The sequence below is a fragment of the Delphinus delphis genome, chromosome 2 (assembly GCF_949987515.2).
Source record: "Delphinus delphis chromosome 2, mDelDel1.2, whole genome shotgun sequence".
Classification (NCBI taxonomy): Eukaryota; Metazoa; Chordata; class Mammalia; order Artiodactyla; family Delphinidae; genus Delphinus; species Delphinus delphis.
This window is the reverse complement of record NC_082684.1, coordinates 143,115,157-143,141,797: the sequence shown is the minus strand read 5'-3', so window position 1 is coordinate 143,141,797 and position 26,641 is coordinate 143,115,157. Positions and strand designations below refer to the sequence as shown.

General features: G+C 41.3%; 1 protein-coding gene across 4 annotated transcripts in view; it reads left to right on the top strand.

The window, feature by feature from the left end:
- Positions 1 to 26,641, top strand: part of FAM81A (family with sequence similarity 81 member A) — a 123,901-nt gene that overhangs the window by 86,423 nt on the left and 10,837 nt on the right. For all 4 annotated transcript variants that reach the window (XM_060005879.1, XM_060005876.1, XM_060005878.1 and 1 more), the window contains exons 4-6: positions 5,628 to 5,746; positions 21,631 to 21,760; positions 23,630 to 23,736. In XM_060005879.1, coding sequence (XP_059861862.1) covers positions 5,628 to 5,746; positions 21,631 to 21,760; positions 23,630 to 23,736 — 356 coding nt within the window. The remainder of the gene's footprint in view (positions 1 to 5,627; positions 5,747 to 21,630; positions 21,761 to 23,629; positions 23,737 to 26,641) is intronic.

Below are 26,641 nucleotides of genomic sequence, written 5' to 3'. Positions count from 1 at the left end.
TCCTACATGCTGCACAGCGTGGCCGATAAATAAATAAATAAAATTTAAAAATATAGTTGATAGAAGGGAGCACAAAAACGATTTATGCAAGCATAAATCTATCGTCTAATAGGGCTTCCCCATTCAATTGCAAATTGGACTGCAAATTGACAGTATACCGGAAATCATCAAACTTCTAGAAATGGTAACAAGTAGCTACACGTGAATGTATCTTTAAACCTCTAGATTGGTGCAGGAGGTGATAGGAAGGTAGTGGCTTAGTGTGCCTTCTTCCCTATTCCCAGTTCCAGTGCCAGCTTCCTGAACAGCTGGGATGGGCAGGCAGGAAGGCCTGGAGGAGCCAGCAGAGACCTTGCTGGGGAGAGCCTGGGAGACAGGTCCTTGATGCCATGGTTTAGGAGTAAGAGAGAGAAGGCCGGTCTCACTGGCCTTGTGCACCATGTGTCTGAGCTGGTCTCCTGTCCTTAACGAGGTGGAGGCAGGCGAGGAGGGGCTGTAGAGATGGGCTGTGTCCCTGCTGGCTCCAGGCTGGGAGGGCTGCAGAGAGAAGGACACAGAGATGCTTCCTCCCGGCACCTCACCTGGATCCTGGCTCTGTGCTCTCATCGGCTGCACCTCCAGCTCATAAGCTCCTTCCATTACACCTAGGACTACCTACTTAATCTCACTCCAATGAGCGGAGAACAAAAAGAAACATCACACTTAAGTGGGCCCAGAAGCCAGAGGGAGGAAGAATAAGCACAGCCCTTAGAACAGACCCAAATGAAATAGGAAACAGGTGGCCCTTGCATGAAAAATAATTAGGGTATGTTATGGCCTGAATGTTTGTGTCCCCTCCCCCAAATTCATGTTTGAAGCTCTAACCCACAGTGTGATGGTATTCAGAGGTGGGGCCTTTGGGTGGTGACTAGGTTTAGGATGAGGTCATGGGGGTGGGCCCTTATGATGGGATTAGTGCTCTTACAAGAAGAGAAAGAGAGACCAGAACTTCCTCTTTCTGGCACGTGAGAACATGGTGAGAAGGCAACAGTCTGCAAGCTAGGAAGAGAGCCCTCATAGGACACGACCATGCTGGCACCTGGATCTTAGAGTTCCTAGCCTTCAGAACTGCAAGAAAGAAACGTTTTTTGTTTATGAGTCACTCAGTCTGTGGTGTTTTGTTACAATAGCTCCAACTGAGTAATAAGACAGAGTGCTTAAGGAGATCCAGGTACAACGTAAAATTTCTTCCTTGAACTTAAATTTTTAAAAGTCAGTAGATGATCTAGAGGCAAGGATGGTTACTTTTATGAATTGAATTAGTTACCCACAAGACAAAGTAGAAGAAGTGCTGAAACATCAGTGCCAGATACAAAGAGAGGGAAACCATGGGGGAAAAGATACAAGACTTAGAGGACAGACCAGGACACCCAGCGTGTGAATAATAGGAATTCCAGAAGGAGACAAAGAAACAGAGGGAAAAGAAAAACCAGTAATTACATAGAAGAAGAAAATTTACCCAAGTTGAAAATAAATCTGAGACTACAGTTTGAAGTGTTCAATGAGTTCTAGGTAGAATCGAATTTTTAAAAAAAAATCCACAATTAGGTACATTCTGATAAAAATCCTGAACTCTAAAGATGGAAAACAAGCATCTAGGCATAAGGAGCCAAGGTGCTTTCAGAGGAAAAAGCATCAGACTTCCTGTCAGCTTCAAAGTTCACTGGGAGAGAAGGCCTTTAGGTCAAGAATTTCATACCCTTTCAGTTTATCACCCACCCTTCAGAGCCAGGGAGGACGATATGAGACACGGCAGGGATCCAGAGAGTCTTTCATCCAAGTGCCTAGTCTGAGGAAAATGCTAGAGGAAGGACTCTAACCAACACACAGAGACTATGCACAGAGACCCTAAGATAGGGGAAAATGAAAAGGAGAAGCACAAAGGTAATTGGTGATCCTTAGAAAAAGACCTGTCATTTCATGTAAATGGATATAGATAAATGCCTGGGACTGGGTAACAGAGTGCTAAAAAAAGAAGAAGAAGAAAAAGATAATTGAAAAAGAAGGCCCTTCTACAAGCAAAATTCTAATTGTATCCCAACTAGAAGTATTGAGTTATTTTAGCAACGCCTAGTTGGTGTGGGGAAAAGCAAGACGGGGAGAAAAGTAAAAATCCTTCCACATAAATCATCTGGGGTTGAAGGATGAAGGAGCGTGGGTGTGAACGTGCTAAATAACTGTCTCTTGTGGAGGAGAGGGGTGCTGTGCAGGGATAGAGCCTGGAGTAGGTGCATACATGGTTATAAATGTTGGGAAAGGGGAGGTAGCCATTCATGGACTAGCAATGGCCAGAACATTCCCCAGTTAACAAGGGGAGAAAAGGCAATGAACGGTAACCTGATTAAACCAGTCAAAATAGGGAAAAGGAGAAGGGAAACAACAACAAAAAGCACCGTAAATTGTAACTCTAAAGTGAGATGTAACAACAGCGTCCTACTGTGTAGCACAGGGAACTATATTCAATATTCTGTGACAAACCATAATGGGAAAGAATATGAAAAAGAATATATATTTCTATATATAAAGAATATATATATATCTATAGATACATATATAGATATATATAATGTATAGCTGAGTCACTTTGCTGCACAGAAGAAATTAACACAACATTGTGAATCAACAATACTTCAATAAAATTTAAAAAAAAGAAAGTGAGATGGAAGGACGAATGAAAATATAAGGCAGCATAATGTCATGGTTGAGAGCACAGTCTGTGGGGCCAAGCTCCTGGTGCAAATCCCAGCTCCCTCAGGCATTGCCTGTGGCTTTGGGCAAGTTACTTGATCACATAGAGATTTCACCACCTGTGAAATGGGGATAATAATAGTCCCTCCTTCATAGCGTTTTGTGAGAATTAAACCAGTTATCATACCTATAGCACTTAGAACAGTGTCTGGTGTATAGTTAGACCAAGCAGATATTTGCTTTATTATTTATAAAGTATAGTAGCAATGTTAATAGTAGGTACGATGAAACTTAATATTACAAGCACTAAATCAGATTAAAAAGTTATTATGTAATGGCTATGGCCACTTTGATCATAAATCTGTATGTCCAAATAAAATGGCAGGTAAATATGTAAAGTAAACAGCATTAAAAATGTAAGCAGACCTTGATGAAAGTATCTTACAGTGTAAGAATTCATAACACCTCTTCATCGTTGGAGTGATCTAGTAGACAAAAATAAATAAATAAGTCAGCGAACTCAATCTAATATGCAATATTGAACCTTGAATAGTTTTTTGCATGAAACTTTTGAAAAATCAGTCATGTGCCACAAAGCAAACCACAACACATTCAAAAAATTAAATATATTACAGATCGTATTTTTGATCATAAGCCAGTACAGTTAGAAATAAATAGTAAAAATGATAGAAAAAAATCTCCTTGAAAATGAAGAAATACAATTCTAAGTAATCTTTAGATACCTAGATATCCTTAGACCAAAGAGGAATTCAAAACTGAAATTAAAACAATAAAAAAGAAAACACTTCACACACAACCCGTGGACACAGAAAATACTGTACTAAAATGAAAATGTCGGGGCTTCCCTGGTGGCGCAGTGGTTGAGAGTCCGCCTGCCGATGCAGGGGACACGGGTTCGTGCCCCGGTCTGGGGAGATCCCACATGCCGCGGAGCGGCTGGGCCCGTGAGCTGTGGCCGCTGAGCCTGCACGTCCAGAGCCTGTGCTCCGCAACGGGAGAGGCCACAACAGTGAGAGGCCCGCGTACCGCAAAAAAGAAAAAAAAAAAAAAAAAAAAGAGAAAATGTCTTCATTATTAAGGAAGAAATAGTTAAAGGAACTTGGTACTCATCTTTTAAAATAACAACAAAAAAAAAACAAAACAAAGAAAGCAAAAGAGAATAGATACTCAAGTTGACATCAGGCAAATCGGAAATTTTTTTTAAAATGGCTGAAAGGGAAACCATACGAGAAATCAAAAGCTTTCTCTTTGAAAAGAAGGAGGAACTTCCCTGGTGGCGCAGTGGTTAAGAACCCACCTGCCAGTGCAGGGGACATGGATTCAAGCCCTGGTATGGGAAGATCCCACATGCCGTGGAGCAACTAAGCCTGTGCACCACAACTACTGAGCCTGTGTGCCACAACTGCTGAAGCCCGCACACCTAAAGCCCGTGCTCCACAACAAGAGAAGCCACCACACTGTTGGTGAGAAGCAACCACACGGTGGCCTGCGTACTACAACGAAGAGTAGCCCCTACTCGCTGCAACTAGAGAAAGCCTGTGAGCAGCAACGAAGACCCAATGCGGCCAGATAAATAAATAAATACATTTATTTAAAAAAAAAAGGAGAGAGTGTGGTAATGGGGTGGCAGGAGTGTGGAGGACAGAATACAGGGAGAGGAGGAGGGAGGGGGAAAGGAGGCGCTGAGCAAAAGGATAAGGAAATGTTCAAAGAAACGTCTGATGCGAACTTTTGCTTTTGAGGGGTCTCCTGTAACCTAGGACTTGGGTTTTCATATCTGTCTGTCTGTCCTTAGTGCTTCTGTCTCAGATTCTTTGCTGGTTTGGCAGGCAGCATTGCAGCATGGTTATGAGCTTGGATTCTCGAGCCAGGCTGCCTGGGTCAGTCCCAGCTAGCCACTTGCTCCCCAGGTGATGTTGGGTTTATCAGTTCAGCTGTCGGTGCCTCACTTCCTGGTCTATAGCACAGGTCTCCTGAGAGTACCTCCCTCACAGGGCGCTGTGTGGATTTGTGCATGTCAGCGTGTATCGCAGCCCTGGGCTCCTCCCAGGACATGCTCAATACACGCCACGGATGCCTTCTTCATCTCCATCTTTCCTTTGCAGACTTCCCAGGATGGGTGCTCTACCAGTTCATGCTTTTGTGTTGGGTCATTCCATCTTCCAGTAGTTCTGCTTTCATTTAATGTCTTTTCTCTGAGACACATTCTACCATTCCAGTGCTGTATAAATGTTGTTACGAATAGGTACTAGAAAGAATCATTAGCATTTGCTGTATTTACCATGTACTAGGCATTGTGCTAAGTGCTTTGTATGCATTATCTTATGTAATGTTCCCATAAAGTGGCCTTAAGAGTATAATCACCATTACTATCAACAGATGAGGAAAAGGAAGCTCAGAAAACTTGAGACACTTTCCCAGGATCACACAGCTGGAGCTACTGGAATTTGGACCTCTTTGCCTGATGCCCCTCTTCCCCGCCTTTTTCTTGATTTATTATTTCACAGATTTAGGGATCGTTCGCCTAAAACAATGACTATTAAAAAGCACCCTGGCGCGGGGTAAGACCTCTGAACTGTGCTCCACGAGTCCAGGCTTCTAGTCTCAGCTTTGCCTCTTCCTGCAGCGGGACCTCCATCAAGTCACCTGACATCTGAGTCTCAGTGTTTTTACTGGTAAATGCAGGGCCTTGGTCCAAGTGTCATCTCTGAGGTCTCTCTTCTAAGCCCCTGGTTCTCCATGTATATCAGGTGACTATTACAAAGGAGCCTCTTCTGAAAGGAGTTGAACATTCTTGTTTTTACCAAAAGCATAACATGCTTCTGTGGCGGCATGTGAATTCCCGGATGACTCCGTTAGTGTTTTTGTGTGTTGCTCAGGTACTCCAGGAGCAGATCCGCGCCCGGGACAACATTAGCTATGGAACAAATTCTGCCTTAAAGACTCTGGAGATGCGGCAACTCTCCGGCCTGGGAGATCTCCGGGGACGAGTGGCCAGGTAGGTGGTCAGATGTTTGCACCTCTATGTATCAGGAGCGAGTTTTCATCAACTCCATTTTAGTGGGGAATATCTTCATGGAGCCCCAAAGCAAATCCTTTGCTTCTTCTAGTACATCCTCTCCTTTGCCCATAAAATGTAGCAGTGGCAGTTAGACCTTGTTTTGAGCAGCCCTGATTTCTTGCGCTTCTGTATTTGGAGCTGTCTGTGCAGGAGTCGATGAGGGGAGGGCTCAGTTGACCTGAGTAATTTGCTAGGTTAATGTTATGTTTACTGAGCCCAATAATACACAGTTGGGACGTATAGTTTGTGTGTCTTTTTAAAATTTCCCTTTTCTTGTCATTCATTTTTATTTTATTTTCTGAAAGTATTGGTCCGTGGTAGATTGTACATTCGAAAAAGAGATCTTCCCCCTCAGGTAGGAGGAAGAGTGCTGTTCTAGGCACTCACTACTGAAAGGGTGCCCCATGGACCAGTAGCGTCCCTGTCACCTGGGAGCTTGCTGGAGGTGCACAATCTCCAAAGCGTTTGCAGGCCTCTTCTGCCCTCTCTTGCCGTCAAGGGTCAAGCAGGAGTGTACACAGGAGCTGTGGAGATAATACGGGGTTCAAATCATCCTGAGGCGAGAGTGAAAGTGGCCTGCAAAGGGTGGGAGGGGGAAAAGGGGACCACAGGATCCAAGGCCTCTTTGGGATGTTAGGGGGTATTTGTGCAGACAACACATGAAGAGCCCTGAATATTTGGCCTGTGTATTGGGGTCCACTGGATGAACATCTGTCTCACAGCAGAGGGCTCCTGCTTCTACTCTTGTGTGATTTTCTGTCCTCAGCTGGGTGAACTCCAGTCTCAGTATGGCCCTTGGTGAGAGATACCCCGTTGACCCCCTTACCTCTCTCTACCCTCGCACTGTACCTTTCAGCAGTAATCCACTGCTTGCTGTTCCCTGAATGGGCCATGCTCTCCTATATCTGTGCCTTTGCACATGCTGTTCTTGTACCTAGCATACCTTTTCCCTTTCTTTTCTAACTTCTAGTCAGCCTTTAAAGTTCAGCCTCCTCCAGGAAGTCTTCCCAGGTACCCCACTCTCTGTTCTATTGAGTCTCTCTGTTGTCTTGGGGTGGAGTACCGCATCTTTTATTTTTGTACCTTCAGTGCATAGAACAGTCTCTGGAAAACAGTAGGTACTCAATAAATGTTTGTTTGGATGAATTAATGATTTGGAAAATCACTGTAATTAGACTCAGAAAACTTGAATCTTTTCTGTGGAGATCAGCTGAAACGAAACCCCAGCTCTGTTACACCTCTCAGAACTGTGAGGAGTTGAGGAGCTTCAGAGCTACAAGGCAGAGTAAGAACTTCAGGAGAACTTTGGAAATTTTCGTAGTCACTTGAGTTGCAGATGAAGATTAAGCGAGGCGATATATGTAAGAGGCTTAGTGTGTGCATGGGATGGAGTGAATATAGAGCAAATGGGACCTATTATTGTCTCAGGAGCAGCTGCAGTGAAATTATCCTCATAATACTGGTTCTAATTACAAAATTTTGAAATACTTTCAGGAATTTTACATTTTTCTTCTGCAGTTTCTTACTAACTTCTCTACCCAGCTTGTTCTTTCTCTGTAAACAAATGCTTTTACTCCGAAACAATTAAAAAAAAATGTTGGAAGCTCCACATATTTTTGCTTTGTTTTGTGGCTATATTCATCTTTTTCCTGGAACGCTAATGAGACTTTGTTGAAACAAACTCATGTGAAATAAAAATTCCTTGGCGAAGTTTCGGTTTTCTTGCATTGATTATATCATGGTGTTGAAAGGGTATGATCTTTTACAGTGATAGTCTGAAATGAGTAGGCTGCAATGTTATTTCAGGTTTTATCTTATAGTGTTCATGGATCCATTGGTGAAGTAATTGATAGGAAACAGGTCCTGATTCCTCCGTGGAGATCCAGCTGGAAAGGGCAAAGGCAAATTATCTATGGAGGTGACAGACACCCCTCCCCCTCTAAGCAGAACACACCCTAAACAGGACTGTCTCAGAGAGTTTCCTACGCCTCCCTAACGCAGAGCTCAGAGTTTAGCTTTCCTGTGCCTAACGAGACATTTGGTCCATTATTTGGCTTATCATCTTCATTTGTCCAAGGCTCAGTGGCTTCATCCACTTTCCTCTATGAGGTCTGTTTGGATGGTGTCAGAGCCTTAGAGGAGAAATACCTGTGTACTGAGGCAGGTGTGCAAGTTCCCTCAGGGTAAGCAAGTCCCGGTGTAAAGAAAAAAATAGGTACATTGGATATCGTCAAGTTAAAAGTTTTTGGCCATGATAAATAATGCTGTTTTGAACATTCACGTACAAGTTTGTATGGTCATATGTTTTCATTTCTCTTGGATGTGTATTCCTAGGAGTATAGTTGTTGAGTAATATGGTAACCCTGTATTTTACCCTTTGAGGAACAGAACAGCCAGACTGTTTTCCAAAGTGGCTGCACCATTTTATGTTGCCAGCAGCAGCGTACGAGGCTCTGGTTTCTACACATCCTCTTCCACGCGTGTTATATGTCTTTTTGATTATAGCCAAGCTAGTGAGTGTGAAGTGGCATCTTACTGTGGTTTTGATTTGCATTTCCCTAATAACTAAAGGTGGTGAACATCATTTAATGTACTTATTGGTCATCTGTATATTTTCTTTGGAGAACTGTTTATTCAGATCCTTTGCCCCTTCTCAAATTGAGGGGTTTTTTTCCTTAATTATTGAGTTGTAGTAGTTCTTTATATAGTCTAGATACAATTCTCTTGTCAGATAGCTGATTTGAAAAAAATTTCCCCCATTCTAAGGGTTTTCTTTTTATGTTCTTGATTGGGTCTGCTTGGTTCTTTAAAAACAAAAATTCTGTCTCTTTATTGGTATTCTCTGCTTGATGAGACATTGTCAGTATCTCTTCCTTTACTTTTTTTTTTTTTTTTTTGTGGTACGCGGGCCTCTCACTGCTGTGGCCTTTCCCGTCGCGGAGCACAGACTCCGGACGCGCAGGCTCAGCGGCCATGGCTCACGGGCCCAGCCGCTCCGCGGCATGTGGGATCCTCCTGGACCAGGGCACGAACCTGTGTCCCCTGCATTGGCAGGCGGACTCTCAACCACTGCGCCACCAGGGAAGCCCCTCTTCCTTTACTTTTTAAAGCAAGTTTCCTTCATTTCTTTAATCATCTATATTTATGATGGCTGCCTTGACGTTTTTGTCTTTTAAATTTGACCTCTGTGCTCTCTCACAGGCAGTTTCTTTTGCCTGCTTTTTCCCCTATGTTTATTTCACATTTTCCTGTATCTTTGTATGTCTTACAACTTTTGTTGAAAACTGGATGTTTGAAAAATCTACAAACAATAAATGCTGGAGAGGGTGTGGAGAAAAGGGAACCCTCTTGCACTGCTGGTGGGAATGTAAATTGATACAGCCACTATGGAGAACAGTGTGGAGGTTCCTTAAAAAACTAAAAATAGAACTCCCATACGACCCAGCAATCCCACTACTGGGTATATACCCTGAGAAAACTGTAATTCAAAAAGAGTCATGTACCAAAATGTTCATTCCAGCTCTATTTACAATAGCCAGGACATGGAAGCAACCAAAGTGTCCATCAACAGATGAATGGTTAAAGAAGATGTGGCATATATATACAATGGAATATTACTCAGCCATAAAAAGAAATGAAATTGAGTTATTTGTAGTGAGGTGGATGGACCTAGAGTCTGTCATACAGAGTGAAGTAAGTCAGAAAGAGAAAAACAAATACCGTGTGCTAACACATATATATGGAATCTAAGGAAAAAAAAAAAAAAGGTCATGAAGAACCTAGGGGCAAGATGGGAATAAAGACACAGACCTACTAGAGAATGGAGTTCTCTAGTAGGTCTGTGTATCCCCAATATAATTCTTTTTTTAAAAATTGACGAATAGCTGATTTACAATATCATGCTACTTTTAGGTGTACAGTACAGTGATATATATATATATATATATATATATATATATATATATTCTTTTTCAGATTCTTTTTCCCTTATAGGTTATTACAAAATATTCAGTATAATTCCCTGTGCTATATAGTAGGTCCTTGTTGGTTATCTCTTTTATATATAGTAGTGTGTATATGTCATGTTCTGCTGTTTTTGACAATGTCCTGGGATGTAAATTTCTATGTAGTCTGATTCAATTAAATTATTGCCAGCACTTAAGGGCTTCATGATGTATACATACAATAATTATATATATAATAATTATTATTATATGGAAGATGAGCAACTTAATGTTTTAAGTGTCATTGCCATTTTTTTTTCAATTTACATTAGCTTTATTGCTGTTGCTTGAAAGAGATCAAGCTGGAACTAGAGATATTTCCTACGAATGTCATTCACTACAATTTAATAACTAGCAGAAAGCAAAACAAAGAAACCCCCAAAACCCAAAGCACTCTATCAGTGGTTATGCAGGGATGGGCACCTAGGAATTTAAGTTGATATAGTTGTAAGATGTGTTTCTATATCATGGAACTTCTTGCTAATGCCAATATTTTGTTAGGCCATGGATAACACCCATGTTGGAGGCTTAGCTTATGATACAGTAGTCCCAAGGGAATACATTCCAAGACTCCCAGTGGATGCCTGAAACCAAGGATAGCACTGAACCCTATATATACTATGTTTTTTCCTATACACACATCCCTATGATAAAGTTTAATTTATAAAGTAAGAGATTAACAATAATTAATAATAAAATAGAAAATTATAACAATTTACTATAACGAATGTTATGTGAATGTGGTCTCTCTCTCAAAATATCTTATTGCACTGTATTCACCTATGTAAGGTTGCAAGATTATAAAATGCCGATGTGAAGAGATAAAGTAAGGTGAATGACGTAGGCATTATGTAAGTGTCATTGCCTTTTCAGTGCCATACGCCACCATCTCATAAGCTGTAGGAGAAGATCTGCCTAAGCATGGTGCCCAAGTCATGTCTGTTGCTAGACCTTCGGGTCTCTGTTCTGGACTTCTGACCACCTCCCTGCCATTATTGATCAGATAGCCAAGTGATAGAGTCATTCTGCCACCTGATGGCCACAACCAAGAACTGTACCTGGGAGATAACAGCTGCCCAAAGACCCGAAAAGGGAAAATTTGCAATGAGTGCATTATTGGTTCATCTATAATATAACTTCAGGATGAAACAGGACAACTGGTCAGATTCATTGCAAATTCTTGTTTAACTAAAGCACCTGAGTCACACACGCAGCTATATTCGAGCCCCAAGGCTGCCTTTTATGAGTGTGTTTCTAGAAAAGAGAAGAATGATGTCTTTGATTCACTACTAGCTGAGAGAGTAATATTGCTTATCCTTTTTTCTTATATATATATATATATATATATATATATATATATATTTGAAATAATTTTAAACTTATAGAAAACTTGCAAGATTTACCAATTGTTAGCATTTTACTTACTCTATCATTATTACAAGTAACTTACTCTATTATTCTTTTTAAAAGAAATTTTTTCCTGAAACATTTGAGAATACGTTGTTATTAACCTAAGAAAACCACAGTTGATTTCACTGTGTATATTTCCTGACGGGAGGCTTTGGTATCACACCCTGTGTCCCTCCCTGCATTCCCTGCCTACCCTGCCCTCGTACTTATAAAGGAACAGAAATGGTATATGCTTGTGATAAACAGTCAGAAATACTATGAAATACATGAAGTAGAAGAATGGAGGCTCACCAGCTCCTAGCTCTGTTTTACTTCTTAGAGGTAATTAATGTTAACAGTTTGGTATCTGTCCTTTTAGACTTTTCTCATACATAATTATAAGATAATTTATCACTACAGTAATGTAATGATTTGCGGTGTAATAATCACCTAACAGTGGGATTTTAATTTTACGAAGTATTCTACATGCTATTCTGCCACTTGTTAGTACATAACAATATACTGTGGGCTTCCTTCGAGTGTGCACACAAATCTGGCGTACTTTTTAATTGGATAGAGAGTATTCTGCTATATGTATGTACCATATTTGAACGTATTTAGCCACTCCTGTGTTAATGGAAATTTATGTAGTAGTATTTGTGTTTCCAAGTGAGACAAAATATGAAAGCCAAGCTATAGCTAGTGCACATGTGTGAGCCATGAGCTTCGGGATCCTTCTGAGACCTTTTCAAGTAACTTCTTCAAACACAGTCTGTCCCTCGAACAGCTTTGTAAAGATGGTGAACTGGTCTGATGTAGTGATACCTGACAGTTTCTAGCCAATAGTCTTCTATTTGGATTGGAAAATAATGCCTTTCTATAATGTGTTAAAACCTCAGATTTCCCCAAATACGATTTAAATAATGTTTTGCTTAAAACTTGTGAACTCAAAATTTAAAAGAAGGGTATTTGGTGGTGTTTTTAACCAGCATTTGTGGAGTGGGGATGATTTGTGAGGAGTAAATGAACTAATATAGGTCATGTATCTTGTACAGTGCATGGTATGTAGTACTATTCCTTAGAGTCATTCATCTGCAAATATTTATTGAGCCCCTACTACATGCAAGGCACTGTGCTAGGCACTAGGGTTTTAGTGATGAAAAAAGCGGTTGTCCTTCTTCCTTAAATGCAGCTTATATTCTTTCTAGCAGGAGAGAGAGACATTAAATGAATTATTGCAAAATAATTATTTTATTTCACTTATGATTCTGATTTGTAGATTTGGGGGGGTTCTGTAGAAATGATATCATCTACAAATAATGACAATTTAATTTCTTCTTTTCTGATCCTCATATCCTTAGTCTCTTTTTCTTGTCATCTTGTACAGGCTAAAATGTTCAATACAGTTAAGTAGAAATTGTGGTCGTGGGCATCTTTCTCTGGTTTTCAGCTTTAATGAGAATACCTCCAGAGGTTTTCCACTTTTGGATGATAATCAAACATGGATTTATCAGATTCAGGATGTTTTCTTACATTCCAAATTTACTAAGAATCTTTATAATTTGCATTGAGTTTTCTCAAATGTTTTTTGCATCTGTTCAAGTCATCAGATAATTTTTCTCTCTTAATCTGTTAATGTAAATTTAGCAAGGTGGCTATATATGTTAATGTACAAAGGTCAGTTTCTTTACTGTAAACCAATAGCAAACAACTAGAAAACATACTTAAAATGAAGATTCCATTTAAAATAAAATCAGAGAATGTGTAATAACTAGGCATAGATCTAACAAAAATTATTCAAGACTTCTTGAAAAATTTTTTAAATTTGATTAAGAAATAATAAGAGGGGCTTCCCTGGTGGCACAGTGGTTGAGAATCTGCCTGACAATGCAGGGGACACAGGTTCGATCCCTGGTCTGGGAAGATCCCACATGCTGTGGAGCAACTAAGCCCGTGCGCCACAGCTACTGAACCTGCGTGGCACAGCTACTGAAGCCCACGCGCCTAGAGCCCGTGCTCCGCAACAAGAGAAGCCACCACAGTGAGAAGCCCGCACACCGCAATGAAGAGTAGCCCCTGCGCGCCGCAACTAGAGAAAGCCTGTGTGCAGCAACAAAGACCCAACGCAGCCAAAAATAAATAAATAAATTTATTAAAGAAAAAGAAATAATAAGAAAACATTAGTAAATAGAAATGGGTATTATATTCAAGGGTAGGAAATCTTAATATCTTTAAAAGTATCAGTTTTCACAAATTAATCTTTAGAATCAATAGAATTCCGATTAGAATTCAGAGTTTTACAGAGAAACTTGATAAGATGATCCTAATGTTTATATGTCAGGGTTAAGAGTAAAAATTATCCAGGACACTTCTGAAGATGACCAAGGAGGGGAGAATTGCCCTACCAGATGATAGCAAGACTTGTTATGAAACTACAGTAATTAAGATGTTGTTGGCTTAGGGATAGAGAAACTGAACAATGGAATAGGATAGAAAGTCCAGAAATCGAACCACACATGTCTGGGACTTTGGTATATGTGATAGATGGCACAGCAGATCAGTGGAGAAAGGAGGGATTGTTCTGTAAATGGGGCTAGAAAATTTATTATCCTTATCAAAAAAGATCCTTTGTTTCCTGCCTCACACCAGATACAAAATCCACTCCAGATGAGTAAATGCTAAACATAAGACTTAAAACTTTTAATAGAAGTATATAGATGGATATATTTTAGGCCAGCAGTCCCCAACCTTTTTGGCACCAGGGACCAGTTTTGTGGAAGACAGTTTTTCCACGGACCGGGGCAGAGGGGATGCGGTTTGGGGATGATTCAAGCACATTACATTTATTGTGCACTTTATTTCTATTATTATTACATTGTAATGTATAATGAAATAATTATACAACTCACCATAATGCGGAATCAGTGGGAGCCCTGAGTTTGTTTTCCGGCAACTAGATGGTCCCATCTGGGGATGATGGGAGACAGTGACACCCGAAGTGTATTGCTTATGTCTAGTCTACTCCGTAATCTTGTTTCGGTTGCTGTCACTGCAGAAAACTCTGCAGGATGTTGGAAATGGAAGCAGGCTTTTCAGTGCTTTTGTGGCACTCTCAGGCTATTCCACTTTCACCTTAATCCAGATCATATGAAGTTGTCTCAGACATACTTTTAAGGCCACCGTCATTTGCAGTCTTAAGAAGTTGATCCTCTTCTAGCATGGACAAAGTCGCTTCACCTGGCTTATTCACAAATGGGTCGCGGATCCATTCCTTCCCAGTTTGGGGGTCTTTTGTGCTTGAGAGGTAATGCTCACACTCTTCTGAAAGCTGAGATAGGTGATCATGCACCAGCTGGGAGAAAGAAGGCCCTGGCTCAGTCTCTTTCAAAATCTCTGCTAATGTTTGAAACATGTCAAAAATCCTAACATTCACTCATCGCCCCCATAATTCCAGTTTGGCTTTGAATGCAGCCACCTTATCTGCCGACTTGAACACAGTTGTGGTTCTCCCCTGAAGTGACAGATTGAGTTCGCTGAGCAGGTTGAATATTTCTCGTAAGTAAGCAAGCTTTTTTTGTTTTTTGTGGGTTTTTTTTTTTGCGGTACGCAGGCCTCTCACTGCTGTGGCCTCTCCCGTTGCGGAGCACAGGCTCCGGACGCGCAGGCTCAGCGGCCATGGCTCACGGGCCCAGCCGCTCTGCGGCATGTGGGATCTTCCCAGACCGGGGCACGAACCCGTGTCCCCTGCATCGGGAGGCAGACTCTCAACAACTGTGCCACCAGGGAAGCCCACAAGTAAGCAAGTTTTGTGACCCATTCTGTGTCACTGAAATGTGCTGCCACTGGTGACTGTTTTTCTAAAATCTCTGGAGCGGCTCTCGTAACTCAAAAACTCTGGCCAGTGACCTACCTTTAGAAAGCCATCTCACTTCTGTGTATAAGAGAATACCTCTGTGCTCTACGTCCATCTCCTCATGGAGCTGCGCGAACAGACGTGAGTTAAGGGCATGTATTTTAACGTGGTTGATAATTTTAATCACATCCTGCAAAACGTTGTTAAGTTCAGGTGACATTTTTTGGGTAGCCAGCATTTCTCTATGGGTGACACAGTGTGTGGACTCACATTCGGAAGTGACCTCTTTGACCTGAGTAGTGAAACCAGAAAGCTGTCCGGTCATGGCAGCTGCTCCGTCCATGCATATACTGACACAAAATGACCAATTCAGTTTTCCTGATATGTAATCATTCAAAGACCCTAATAGTTCTGCAGCTGTGGTGTTGGTTGGCAACAAAAGTGCACATAACATATCCTCATGCACATCCTCCTGAAAGATGTATCGCACAAAAACAAGCATTGTTGCCTTGTTGTCAACTTTGGTAGACTCGTCAACCTGGATTGCATACCATGGTGACTCATTAATCCTCTCTAACAGTTGTGCCTTAGTATCCTCTGCTGTTTCATCAGTTCATCTAGTTATGGTGCTAGCCGAAAGAGGAACATGTGCCACCTTTTGAACTGCAGCCTCTCCTGAAAGTTCATGACAAATGTCCGTAGCAGCAGACAGGATCATCTCTTCACCAACAGTAAGGGGCTTCTTAGCTTTAGCAATGCAGACACATTTCATGCTCTCAGTGCAGACGCATTTGATGAAGCGGTGGCCTTCAATACTTGCTTCTGTTCTTCGTGTTCATGTGTTTTTCTTTTGAAAAACTCCAAAGCCTTGTCTTTTAATGCAGGGTGCTTGGTCTCCCCGTGGAGAAGCAGTTTTGAAGGTTTCGTGCCTTTGTTGGATAGCCGGTTGCCACATATTATACAAAGCGGGCTTGGAGAATGTGAATCACCTGTTGCAATGAACCCCTAATTTAAGTAGGACTCTTGGTATTTTCTTTTAAATGCAGCTTTCTTTTTGTTGGCAGTCTTAGAGGCTTCTGCTGTCTCATCATTGGGTCTTTTCAAAGAAGCTCTCCAGCAGCGTTTGTTTATTACTCGTTTTGGCTAGGGTTAGCTTGTGGGCTTACCCAAACTGTGACTGAGATAAGTGCACAGCGTGGGAAAGAGGCGTGGATGGAAGTGGTAAATAAAATAATGGGCGGGCCACGCATGGACTAAAATAAGTGTTGGATTCTGACTTAAAGCCTGCCACCAGATGCAGCTCTACAATTGAAGTACATCAACTCACTTGCCACTGTAAATCCTGCCACCAGATGCAGCTTAATTGTCACTTACCATTCAGTAATAGGGTTTTTTTTTTCATAAATTTATTTATTTTTGGCTGGGTTGGGTCTTCGTTGATGCGCGCAGGCTTCCTCTAGTTGCGGCGAGCGGGGGCTACTCTATTTGTCGTGCGTGGGCTTCTCATTGCTGTGGCTTCTCTTGTTGCGGAGCACAGGCTCTAGGCCCGCGGGCTCAGTAGTTGTGGCCCACGGGCTTAGTTGCTCCACATGGGCTTAGTTACTCTGGGACATGTAGGATCTTCCCGGACCACGGCTCGAACCCGTGTCACCTGCATTAGCAGGTGGACTCCTAACTGCTGCGCCACCAGGGAAGCCAGTAATAGGGTTTTTTTTTTTAACATCTTTATTGGAGTATAATTGCTTTACAATGGTGTGTTAGTTTCTGCTTAATAATAAAGTGAATCAGTTATACATATACATATGTCCCCACATCTCTTCCCTCTTGCGTCTCCCTCCCTCCCACCCTCCCTATCCCACCCCTCTAGGTGGTCACAAAGCACCGAGCTGATCTCCCTGTGCTATGCGGCTGCTTCCCACTAGCTATCTTTTTTACGTTTGGTAGTGTATATATGTCCACGCCTCTCTCTCACTTTGTCACAGCTCACCCTTCCCCCTCCCCATATCCTCAAGTCCATTCTCTAGTAGGTCTGTGTCTTTATTCCTGTCTTACCCCTAGTTCTTCGTGACATTTTTTTTTTCTTAAATTCCATATATATGTGTTAGCATACGGTATTTGTCTCTGTCTTTCTGACTTACTTCACTCTGTATGACAGACTCTAGGTCTCTCCACCTCAAGTCATAGAGTTTTGATATGAGTCTACAAGCAGTTGATTTATTATGGTCTCTGTGCAGTCAAACCTCTCTGCTAATGATAACCTGTATTTGCAGCCACTCCCCAGCATTAGCATCACCGCCTCAGCTCCATCTCAGATCATCAGGCATTAGATTCTCATAAGGAGTGCGCAGCCTAGATCCCTCCCATGCGCAGTTCACAGTAGGGTTCGCGCTCCTATGAGAATCTAATGCCGCTGCTGATCTGACAGGAGGCGGAGCTTAGGCAGTAATGCAAGCGATGCGGAGCGGCTGTAAATACAGATGAAGCTTCACTCGCTCGCCTGCCGCTCACCTCCTGCTGTGCAGCCCGGTTCCTAACAGGCCATGGACCGGTACTGGTCTGTGGCCCGGGGGTTGGGGGACCCCTGTTTTAGACCTTTAGGTAGCAGAGGATTTCTTCTTGATATAAAAGGCATTGATGGATTTGATTATTTTAAAAGTTAAAACGTTGCTCATCATTCTTAAAGAAGAAAATAAGAAGTTACAAATTGAGGAAGATATTGGATGGTAAAAGGTTAGTGTCAAGAATATATAAAGACCTCATACAAGTTAATAAGAATAATGCCAACAACCCAATATAACAGTGGGTAAGAGACATGAACTGATATCTTAGCAAAGAAGAAACACATATGGCCGATAAACCTGTGAAGAGATTCAACATCACTGGTTAATGTTGAAATGAAAATTTAAAAACATAACAATGTATGCTTTTTTACACCCAGTTGATTGGCATCTGAAATATCTGACAATGCCAAGCATTAGAGAGGGTGTAGGTGCCTAGGATCTCTTACCCATTGCTCGTAGGAGTATAAATTAGTGGGGTCTGATAGTACCTCCCAGTGTTGAACATACACATAGTCTGTGATCCATCAGTTTCTGCCTGAGATACATGGTTGTACTTGTACCACAGGAGAGCATGTTCATAGCAGCATTGTTCACAATAGCAAAATCCCAGAATAACCCAAAGTGCCCAGCAGTGGGAGTATGGACAAATAAATCGTAACAAACAGTAGAATGTTATTCTGTAGTTAAAATGAAGAACTACAGTGGCGTGTAACAATATAGTTGAATCTTAGCAATAAGTGAAAACAGTAAGTATCAAAATATTACATATGACATAATGGCTTTTTAAAAGTTGAATTCAACTAATGCACACATAACATACTTTCAAGAAATATATATATATGTATGTATATATGTATATATACACACACATGCATACGTGTGTGTATGTGTGCAATATAGTCTTAAAAGGAGAACAAGGGAATGATGACAGGATTCAGAATAGGAGCAGTTATTAAAAAGTAATTAACTGGGGCTTCCCTGGTGGCGCAGTGGTTGAGAGTCCGCCTGCCGATGCAGGGGACGCGGGTTCATGCCCCGGTCTGGGAAGATCCCACATGCCGCGGAGCGGCTAGGCCTGTGAGCCATGGCCGCTGAGCCTGCGCGTCCGGAGCCTGTGCTCCGCGACGGGAGAGGCCACAACAGTGAGAGGCCCGCATACAGCAAATAATAATAATAATAATAATAATAATAATAATAATTAACTGAATGAAGTGAGCCATGCATGGACTAATGATGAGAACGTGTCATGAAACAAGGATTAAGAGATTAATGATAATAAATAGTAATAATAATAAATGTTTATTATAAGAAGTTCAGTAAAAGAGAAATATGGGGCATCCTGAAAGTGTGTACTTGCTGTACCCGATCTACTCTGGGGGCTCCAGGAAGGCTTCCATAAGGAAGTGACTTGTGTGCTTAGCTTGAGGGATGAATAGTAACTAAGCAGGTGAAAAGGGCAGGGAAGAACACTGCAGACGGAGAGAACAGCCTGCATCAAGGCCTTGAAGTGGGAAGGAGTGACATAAGTTCAAAGCCCTGAAGTGTAATCAGTGTGGCTGAGGGCAGAGGAAAAACGGGGACAGAATATAGGAGATGATGCAGGGAGGTAAGTGGGTTGGGACCAACTCTTTCTGAGCGTTTTAAAGGATTTTTGTTTTATCCTAAAACAGGAAATTGTTCAAGGAATTTATACAGAATTTAATTAGTTTGATTTTTCTTTGCTCACACTTTTGTTTCTTTGGGGTTAATTCCTAGATTGAAAGGTACATAGAAATATATTCATGTTTCAAGATTTGGGGTATATACTGCCAAGTTGCCCTCAAGAAAGCTTATAAAATATACCTTTCCACCTACAGTGTGTGATATAGCATGATTGTACAAATGCCAGCATTGAGCATTAAACATTAAAAAAGATTTCCAGTATAGAAGGATAGTGACATAAGTGTTGCTTTGTGTCTATTTTATTATGAACATTGAAATTTAGAAAGTGCATATATGCAGTTTGTCAGATTGTGTTTTAAAATATTAAAAAATATTTTAGTCAATATTAAACATTTTTTTTTCCTAATACTTCTTTTTTCTGTTACTTCCAAAAAGGACTATAGCATTTTAGCCAAATGATTAAGCTAAACAAGAGAAAATGTGATTCAATACCAAGTAAGGACTCAAGAAGTTTGGAATAATTGAACTGGTAGCTTACTTTCTTCAGAGTCTACAAAACAATACATTTTCCAAAAATTTTCTCAGTTTGCTCACTGTTGTTTCTTACATCCTACTCCTTCTCTCTGGGTGTTCTTTTCTTCGTACTGAAGTCTATTATTTAATGACTTTTTCAGTATGGCTGTGTGGGTGATACATTTTTTAATCTTTGTATGTCTAAAACTGTCTTTATTTTGTACTTATTCTTGCATGATAGGTTGTTTCCGCTCAATCCTTAGAAGCTGTTTCTCCAACATCTTATGATATTTTTTGTCTTCTGATATCTACTATGTTCTGATATCACTTGTGTGCTGTCAATCTTACAGTCAGTCAAAAAAGTCATTTTGTCTTTAGTCTCTGGTAGGTTTTAAAATCTTTATCATGGGTTATCTGAATTTCACCATGCTCTATTTTTACTTATGCCACTTTGTATTCATTGAATACTTTAAAACACATGTCTTTTTTCAGTTTTAGAAAGTTGTCAGCACTCACACCTCAAATATTGCTTTTTTGCCATTCTCTCCATTTTTTCTTTTGGGACTTCTCAACCTCCCTTTGACTTACGTTAGCATCTCCTTATTTGTCCTCCATCTTTCTTAACTATTTTTTCATGTTTTGAATCTCTGTCTGTCTTTGCTGCATTCTGAGTGAGCTCCTTGCTACTATCTTCTAATTCACTGATTTTATCTTCAATCATGTCCAGTCATGTTTGTCAGCTCTATTAAGAAAACTGTTTAGCTTATTTCTAGGATTTCTCATTTTTTTCTCTTAACCCCTTATTCTTTTTTCATCTTTGCTTTTTAAAAATAGTTTAGAGTTCTCTTGATGGATGTGAATCTATCTTTGATTGTGGAGTACTTTAAACATTTGTATTTTAAGCTCATCTCATCCCAGGCCATACATGTGAGTTGAAGGAAACTGGCAGTAGGAAGAGTAGAGGCCACAGGAGTCTGGGCTCCTGTAATTTACTTATGCCTTTAGGACTGTTAAGCCTGACGTCTGTATATCCCTTTCCCTCCAAGACGGAGTGCTGCCCATATGCCCACTTCTATGGCTTGGTGTTCATGATGGGCTGCCCAGATTGCATGGTCACTCAGTGACTCCTGCTTAGGCATGCAGTCTCTACTGGAGCCCAGTAGCAAGCTGGCTGCTCCTTCTCAAAGCAGGAATGATTGTGTTGGAACAGGGCATGACTTTGCTCTCAATTCTTAGGGGGTCATTCTGTGACTCTGCTGTTAGCGTTTGACAGAGGCTTCATAACCCAGCTTATCTGCCGCAAATACTTTGGGCACCTTTGGAACTGCCAAGTTGTAAGGCTCAAGGGCAGAGCAGCTGGGACCAGCTGTAGAGCCTTCTGCTCTGGACCACACTTAAAGCATACAGCCTTACAGGTGGTTTGGTAAAAGGTTAGGAATAGTACTTTCAAATGTGGTAGAAGTTGCCTCCAAAATCCAAAGAGGCCCCGAACCTGGGAGGGCGGAAGTGGTACTACAGAGCGACAGACCACATCTGGCTCACTGTGTAAGCTTGTTGTAATTGGGCTCTCACTGCATATTCAGTTTTGTACTCGTGAGCCTTGTAGAGGCTTTGTTGCTTTGATGGTTACATCTCTAGTCTTATTAAGCAACATCCCTGTGGTTTAACTTAAAAACCGTAATGAGAGCAGCTCTCCGCATTCATTCAGAACTCTGTTAAAAGGCATGATTCATAGTGCAGTTTCTTCGAGTGTGGTCGTGCACTTTATAGTGTGTAAGGATGCTGTAGCGCGTGTTTGAAGACTTTGATAAGAATTATCTTTGTCGTTTGCCCGGATAGATGTGACGCCAGCATAGCCAGACTCTCTGCTGAGCACAAAACGACCTACGAGGGGCTCCAGCACTTGAACAAAGAGCAGCAGGCTGCCAAGCTGATCTTGGAAACGAAAATCAAAGATGCGGAGGGACAGGTATGACCTGTTTCAGGTACCTTTGTGAAAGTGAGTATTTGTTCTTATCGAAGAATAACGTGGTGTTGATTATTTCCTGCCTGAGAAACTAGGTAGGGCACCCAGCATAAGCATCCCTTTTCTTCTTCCTCCTTCTGTTTCACTGGAGTGGCCCTTTGTGAGTATGTGACCAAAATGCCAAGATTTTTCAGTACAGGCCTAATTTTAAAGATTCTTTCCCCTCCTTCTTCAAACAATTAACATGTTCCAAAACTTCTAAATTATATCTCCAAAACTATCTCTTACACAGGTAAGTGATCAAAGCATTGTTTTACAGGGCACTCATCCCAGTTGGGGCTCAGGAAATAGATACTTTATTCATGAGACTTATGGACTGCCTCATCACATAGTTTGTATGTGGGAAAAGATTAAAACAAAGCTAGAGAGTAGGCTGGCTAATAAATTTCAGAGTATTCCACCTTGCAATTCACAGATTAATTTCTCAAAGCAAAACTCTTGGCATTTCAGTTTTTTTTTGGCTTCTTAGAAGTTCCCCTTTGCCATAATGGGGCCTATCTTCTAGGACTTTCCCTACAGTGTCGGCCTTACTTGCTATTCTTCATTTAAAGAGAGACTGTTCAGTAAAATGGAGTATCTAGTCAATTTACTGGGTTAAACATACTTGTGTGCTAGCTACCTCTGATAAGGATCTAAAGCTACTTATGTAAAAAATAGTTATTATAAAACCTTGAAAAAAAGAATAAAATGAAATAAGTCCAATAATTTTCTCTAAAGAAATGTGAGGACAGAATTATTAGATCAGAAAATAGATGCTAAGGAAATACTAAGCTTTCTAGTAGCCAAACCGAGTAAAAAACATATAGAAATCCATAAAAAGAGACATAATTTTTCTTTGTTTCGGATCTGATAAATACCTATTCTGTGAATCTCGAATTAAGGAACATCGAACATCAGAATTTTTGCAAAAAATAAAGGCATTTCACAAAGGGCTAGTTTTATATTATTCAGTACATTTTAGTAAAAAGACAAGGAAAATGGATAGGTAGTGGGAGAAAGGAGTGAGAGGAGTTATAGTTTAAAAATTATATATTCTGGTAACTTAACTTGATACGTAGGTAAATCTGGGACCTTGATGGAATCTGTAAGTGATAAGAATTCCATTCTGTGATTAGCAACCACACTAATGGTAGAAATTCCAAGGTAAAAATGACTTACATTTTATGCCAGCAGGGGGAAGTAGTGCTCCTGGGCAGAAGCTGGGCTTGCTCATCAGAGACCTGTAGTTAAAGTGCTCAGTGCATGATGAATATTTTGGCAGTGCTACTGGTCTGATTTTTTTTTTTTTTTTTTTTGGCTGTGCCACGCAGCTTGTGGGATTTCAGTTCCCTGACCAGAGAATGAAACTGGGCCACGGCAGTGAAAGCCCAGAATCCTAACCACTAGACCACCAGGGAACTCCTCTGGTCTTGATTTATTTATTTATTTATTTTCGGTATGCGGGCCTCTCACTGTTGTGGCCTCTCCCATTGCGGAGCACAGGCTCCGGATGCGCAGGCTCAGCGGCCATGGCTCACGGGCCCAGCCGCTCCGCGGCATGTGGGATCTTCCCGGACCGGGGCACGAACCCGTGTCCCCTGCATCGGCAGGCGGACTCTCAACCACTGCGCCACCAGGGAAGCCCCTGGTCTTGATTTTTGATGGGTGTGTATAAAAGAAAATGGAAGTGGAGAGATGAGGCGATCTCCTAAATGAATTTATGAAATTAGATTGAATTTAATGCCATTGACGAGAATACAGCTCACTAATGTTTTCTGAAATTACTTCTGAAAAGGTTTGATATGACCTTTACAAGCGAAGTTTCTTTTCCAGATTTCTCAGCTTTTGAACAGAGTGGACTTGTCGATATCCGAGCAAAGCACCAAACTGAAGATGTCCCACAGAGACAGTAACCACCAGCTTCAGCTTTTGGACAATAAGTGAGTAATCAACTTAGAAACATCTGTTTTTGGTGGAAGCTCTTCATGAGCTTTTACTCAATACTGTAATTTTTTCCCTTTTGGTTTTCATTTATTGCACAAGCAAAGTGAAAACCATAATGGAAGTTCACGGGAAAATTTCCTTGTAGCCTGTTGCCACTTTACCTTCCTAATTATTGTTTTTAGTGATTGGATAATAACCCATCTGTTTATCCAACATATATTTCTTGAATATGGCCTAGGTGCTGAGGATCCAGTAATGAAGAAAAACAGGCTCTGTTCTTATCCTTGCGGAGTTGATAGTCTAGCGAGCTGATGAGTATTAATCGAATAATGACCTAAATATAGCACACTAAATATGGTGCATGCTATATTATCCCTAATGGTGATAAGTGCTTTGAAGGAAAGATACGTGCTTGTGGTACGCTGAATAATGGTTCCTCCAAATATCGCCACGTTCTAATCCCTGTGAATATTATATGGCAAACAGGGACTTCGCAAATGTGATTAGATTAAAGATCTTAAGATGAGTAGATGATACAATGTTATCTATGTAAACCCGATGTAATAGTCCCTAGAGTCCCTATAAGAGGGAGGCAGGAGGGGAATCAGGAGAGAAGGCCATGTGACAACAGAAGCGGAGATTGGAGTGTGATGTGCTATGAAGGTGGGGGAGGGGGCCATCAGCCATGGAAGACAGGCGGCCACTAGGGGCTTAAAAAGGGAAGGAAACTGTTCTCCCCTCAGAGCCTCCAGAAGGGACCACCTCTGCTGCAGTGAAAACTGATTTCAGACTTCTGGCCTTCAGAACCAAAAAGGAATGACTGTGTTGTTTTAAGCCACCATGTGTGTGGTGACGTGTCACAGTAGCCGTGGGAAGCTAATAGGGTGGTGCTGTGAGAATGAGTAACAGAAGTCTGGTTGTGGGACCTTCCGGAGGAGGCGATGTTGGGAGTGAGAGCTGAAGCACGAATGGCATTCACGAGGAAAAGAGTGAGGTGAAGACACAGGAGATGGAATAGCCCGTCGCAGGAGGAATGTGACATGAGGCAAACTGCAGGGTGCAGAGGGGGCTGAACAGAGCGTGCTGGTGGGGAATGAGGCTGGAGAGGAGGTGGGCCAGCATGCAGGGCCCTGTAGACCGTGTTCAGGACATCTTGTTTCTTTCCCTGGAGCAATAAGGAGCTGTTGGAGGATTTTAAGCAGATAGGGTGATATAGTCAGATGTATATGTTAGTTTTTTAAAATGGCCTTGATCGCAGTTGGAAGATGGATCACAGGGGCTGAAGCAGAGATGGGGATGTCGGCTGTGGGGGGGCATTGGTGCAGGCATCTAGGTGAGAGAGGTCTGCACCTAGGGGCTGCTGAGCTGTCTAGTTAAGGACCGTCTGATGTGTTATACTTTGCATTGTGTTTTAGTGACACTTTAAACTGGACTTGCCCCCACTGAAACTCATCTGCTGCTCTTCTGCTCAATCACAGAACCATACACTTTTCCCTGTCATGAATCTTCATGAGCTTGGCATTTTCCTGCCAAAGCAGAGCCAGTAGTGACCATAGATGTGTATGTGTGTGTGTGTTTGTGTATTTGACTTATTATATTTTTTTAAAGATGACTTCAGTATGGAACTTGTTAGAGGCTTGTGGAAGTTTTAAATTTATTATTCTCCTGGTTCTTGTATCTCATTCTCTCCATGCTTAATGCCATTTTAGGGTTATGGCTGATTTAACAGGAATTCTCTTGTGAAAACCATGTTTCCTTTCCTCTAATTATCTGTATTTATATCATTACTGAGTTATGTCACTCTTTCTCATACATTCTGCAGTCTTGCCAAGTACAGAAAGATCTCCCATCCCCTTCCTTCCATCGCACAGGAAGAAAGTAAACATCTTAGTATTTTCTCTTCCTCAGTAGATATTATTAGCAGTCATGAACATCTTTCTTTTTCTTCCTACAATTTAAAGTCCAGAAGTCTAGACACAAAGGCTGTTCACAGAGGTAAGGGGACCAAGCCTGGGGCCTGTGTAAGGTAGAAGGACAGATTAGAGTCCCAAAAGGTAAAACCCTGGTTGGATGAACTAGGAGAAAAAAAAAAAATATTCCACAGAGACATCACAAGGAAACTTTCCTGTCGAAATCTTGATTCTGGGTAGAAGGGTAGAAGGCATTCCTTGAAAATTCAGGACCACAGTACAACTTCTACGTGGATTTAGAGCTAGAATTCACGTTACCCAAGCACCTTGAAGAAACCAGAGTAAGTAATTTATCTTAGAATGATCTTGATTTGGTAGTGGCCCGAGATGCCTGGCAGAAACAAATACAAATACTCAGTCTTCAAGTCTTCCCACAGACATGAAACTCTAAGGAACATGAATGTACAGTCAGAAACTGTAGGCCAGGGGAGCTAAGATCCCACATGTCTCGCGGCCAAAAAACCAAAACATAAAACAGAAGCCAAAATATTGCCAAATTCAGTAAAGACTTTAAAAATGGTCCACATCAGAAATTGTAGGCCAACACAAGGGAAAAAAATCACATAAGTAATAGAGTGAGAAGAAACAACAATAAGCAGAATCAGACTTCTAAATACTGCATATGTAGGAATTCTTGGATAAAGTGATGTGTGTGTATATACGTATGTATGTGTACGTGTGGGTATTCACACACGTACACATTTTTGAAGGTACAGCTAAGGAATAAAAGCTTACCAAAAATGAACAGTCAGGGGAATTCCCTGGCTGTCCAGTGGTTAGGGCTCTGTGCTCTCACTGCTGAGGGCCTGGGTTCAAGCCCTGGTCGGGGAACTAAAATCCCACCAGTGACATGGTGTGGCCAGAAAAAAACCCAACAGAATTGACCAACAGCCAAATTGAGCTTCTAGAAAATATAATCATTGAAAATAAA